Below are 2,500 nucleotides of genomic sequence, written 5' to 3' on the forward strand. Positions count from 1 at the left end.
CATTTGTACCTCACTTTGTAGTACAAATACCCTGAAGGTTGGTTCATTTGTACCTCACTTTGTAGTACAAATACCCTGAAGGTTGGTTCATTTGTACCTCACTTTGTAGTACAAATACCCTGAAGGTTGATTCATTTGTACCTCACTTTGTAGTACAAATACCCTGAAGGTTGGTTCATTTGTACCTCACTTTGTAATACAAATACCCTGAAGGTTGATTCATTTGTACCTCACTTTGTAGTACAAATACCCTGAAGGTTGGTTCATTTGTACCTCACTTTGTAATACAAATACCCTGAAGGTTGGTTCATTTGTACCTCACTTTGTAGTACAAATACCCTGAAGGTTGGTTCATTTGTACCTCACTTTGTAATACAAATACCCTGAAGGTTGATTCATTTGTACCTCACTTTGTAGTACAAATACCCTGAAGGTTGGTTCATTTGTACCTCACTTTGTAATACAAATACCCTGAAGGTTGATTCATTTGTACCTCACTTTGTAATACAAATACCCTGAAGGTTGGTTCATTTGTACCTCACTTTGTAATACAAATACCCTGAAGGTTGGTTCATTTGTACCTCACTTTGTAATACAAATACCCTGAAGGTTGGTTCATTTGTACCTCACTTTGTAGTACAAATACCCTGAAGGTTGATTAATTTGTACCTCACTTTGTAATACAAATACCCTGAAGGTTGATTCATTTGTACCTCACTTTGTAGTACAAATACCCTGAAGGTTGGTTCATTTGTACCTCACTTTGTAGTACAAATACCCTGAAGGTTGATTCATTTGTACCTCACTTTGTAGTACAAATACCCTGAAGGTTGGTTCATTTGTACCTCACTTTGTAGTACAAATACCCTGAAGGTTGATTCATTTGTACCTCACTTTGTAGTACAAATGCCCTAAGTGAACCTTGGTGTAGAGTAGATCTGAGTAGAATGCAGTAGAGTAGAATAGAGTGAGTGGAGAATAGTAGAGTTGAGTACATCAGAGTAATGTACAAGTAACTGTAAATTGTAAAGTAGTTGAGATTTGAGCAGTTGGGTTGAGTAGACTTGAGTAGAGTACTGTACATCAGAAGTAAGACCTCTAATAGATCCAGTGGTGGAGCATCAGTGTAAATTATGTGTACAGTACTTTAGTAGAATCAAGAATAGAATAGAATATAACAGATTTTTCACATTTGAGTTAGTGATCAGCATATGACTTCTCTGGGATTGTGGTTAACCCTTTCACTGCCACGCGACAGAAGGTTAACCCTTTACTATCACACAACCAACGGCAATGCTCCATCATTAGCATCATTAGCTCCGCATCCGCGGAGCTAATGATGCTAATGATGGAGCATCGCCGTCGGTTGTGTGATAGTAAAGGGCTAACCTTCTCTATTGTCACAGTGAAAGGGTTAACCGGCTGTCGTGTGGCAGTGAAAGGGTCTAGGGTCATAAGGGAGAAAACTACTTTTATGTTTTTATTTAAAAAGAAATTTTGCTCTCTTTCTTCACATCCTCCCTTCTTCCCCCCAAGGATCAAGAAAAGAGCGGGAAGTGTATAAAAAGGCGGGACGCCGGGTTAACCAGCCGACCAACGGGGAGGTAGAACCGGGCCATCTGCAACTGTCAATCAAGCACGCCCAGCCTGTGTTCGGGACAGACTTCGATGTTTTTGTCGTGGTAATAAAAAGATGAATACAAATAAACACTCATTGATCAAATGTTATAAAAGACACACATTTCAATTCAAGGCTTTGCACAGAATGTTTAGAATGTCCTTTTGTCCTACATGTCCAGACAGAGTAGTAGGGGATACACAGGAGAGTTAAGGTTCTGGTTCTAGAGGTGGGATTCTGAACCACTATACCATTTATGAGCTCTATTATAAAATACATTCACTGACAGAGTATATATTGTGTCCCTAGGTGAAGAACGTGGGAGGCCAGGACACCAAGGCTCAGTTGACCATGTTGTCGAAGGCCGTCACTTACAACTCTATCCACAGGGGGGAATGTGAGAGACGCACGGCCAGCGTCACCGTCCCGGCTCACAAGGGTGAGTTGCTCTGAGACCCAGTAAGCCTATACAACTCTCTGTAACCGGGATGCTCTGAGACACAGTAAGCCTATACAACTCTCTGTAACCGGGATGCTCTGAGACACAGTACGCCTAAATAACTCTTAAAACCACATACTACTAACCATCTGCTCCACTGTGCCTTCTCGGGAAGATAACAAAAAAGTATGTTGTTGTTTTACTACCTTATAACGGATTATTATTATGTATTAAGTGTGTGTGTGTGTGTGTGTGTGACCGTGTGTGTGTGTGTGTGTGTGTGTGACCGTGTGTGTGTGTGTGACCGTGTGTGTGTGTGTGTGCATGTGTGTGTGTGTGTGTGTGTACACATGCATGTTTCCCCCCCCTCAGCCCACAAGGAGGTGCTGCGTCTGAAGTACGACCACTACGCTGCGTGTGTGTCGGAGCACCACGTCATCAGG

The 2,500-nt window shown here is 41.8% G+C and overlaps 1 protein-coding gene across 1 annotated transcript in view; it reads left to right on the top strand.

Moving 5' to 3' along the window:
- The window catches only part of tgm2l (transglutaminase 2, like), a gene marked incomplete at both ends in the record, with an annotated part of 30,400 nt that overhangs the window by 21,738 nt on the left and 6,162 nt on the right, over window positions 1–2,500 (top strand). The window contains 3 exon segments of the mRNA XM_084315556.1: window positions 1,537–1,682; window positions 1,928–2,057; window positions 2,430–2,500. The exon segment at window positions 2,430–2,500 is cut by the window's right edge and continues 90 nt beyond it. Of these exon segments, the coding sequence (XP_084171682.1) occupies window positions 1,537–1,682; window positions 1,928–2,057; window positions 2,430–2,500 (347 nt within the window).

Source organism: Notolepis coatsorum, assembly GCF_963971535.1.
Source record: "Notolepis coatsorum genome assembly, chromosome: 6".
Taxonomy (NCBI): domain Eukaryota; kingdom Metazoa; phylum Chordata; class Actinopteri; order Aulopiformes; family Paralepididae; genus Notolepis; species Notolepis coatsorum.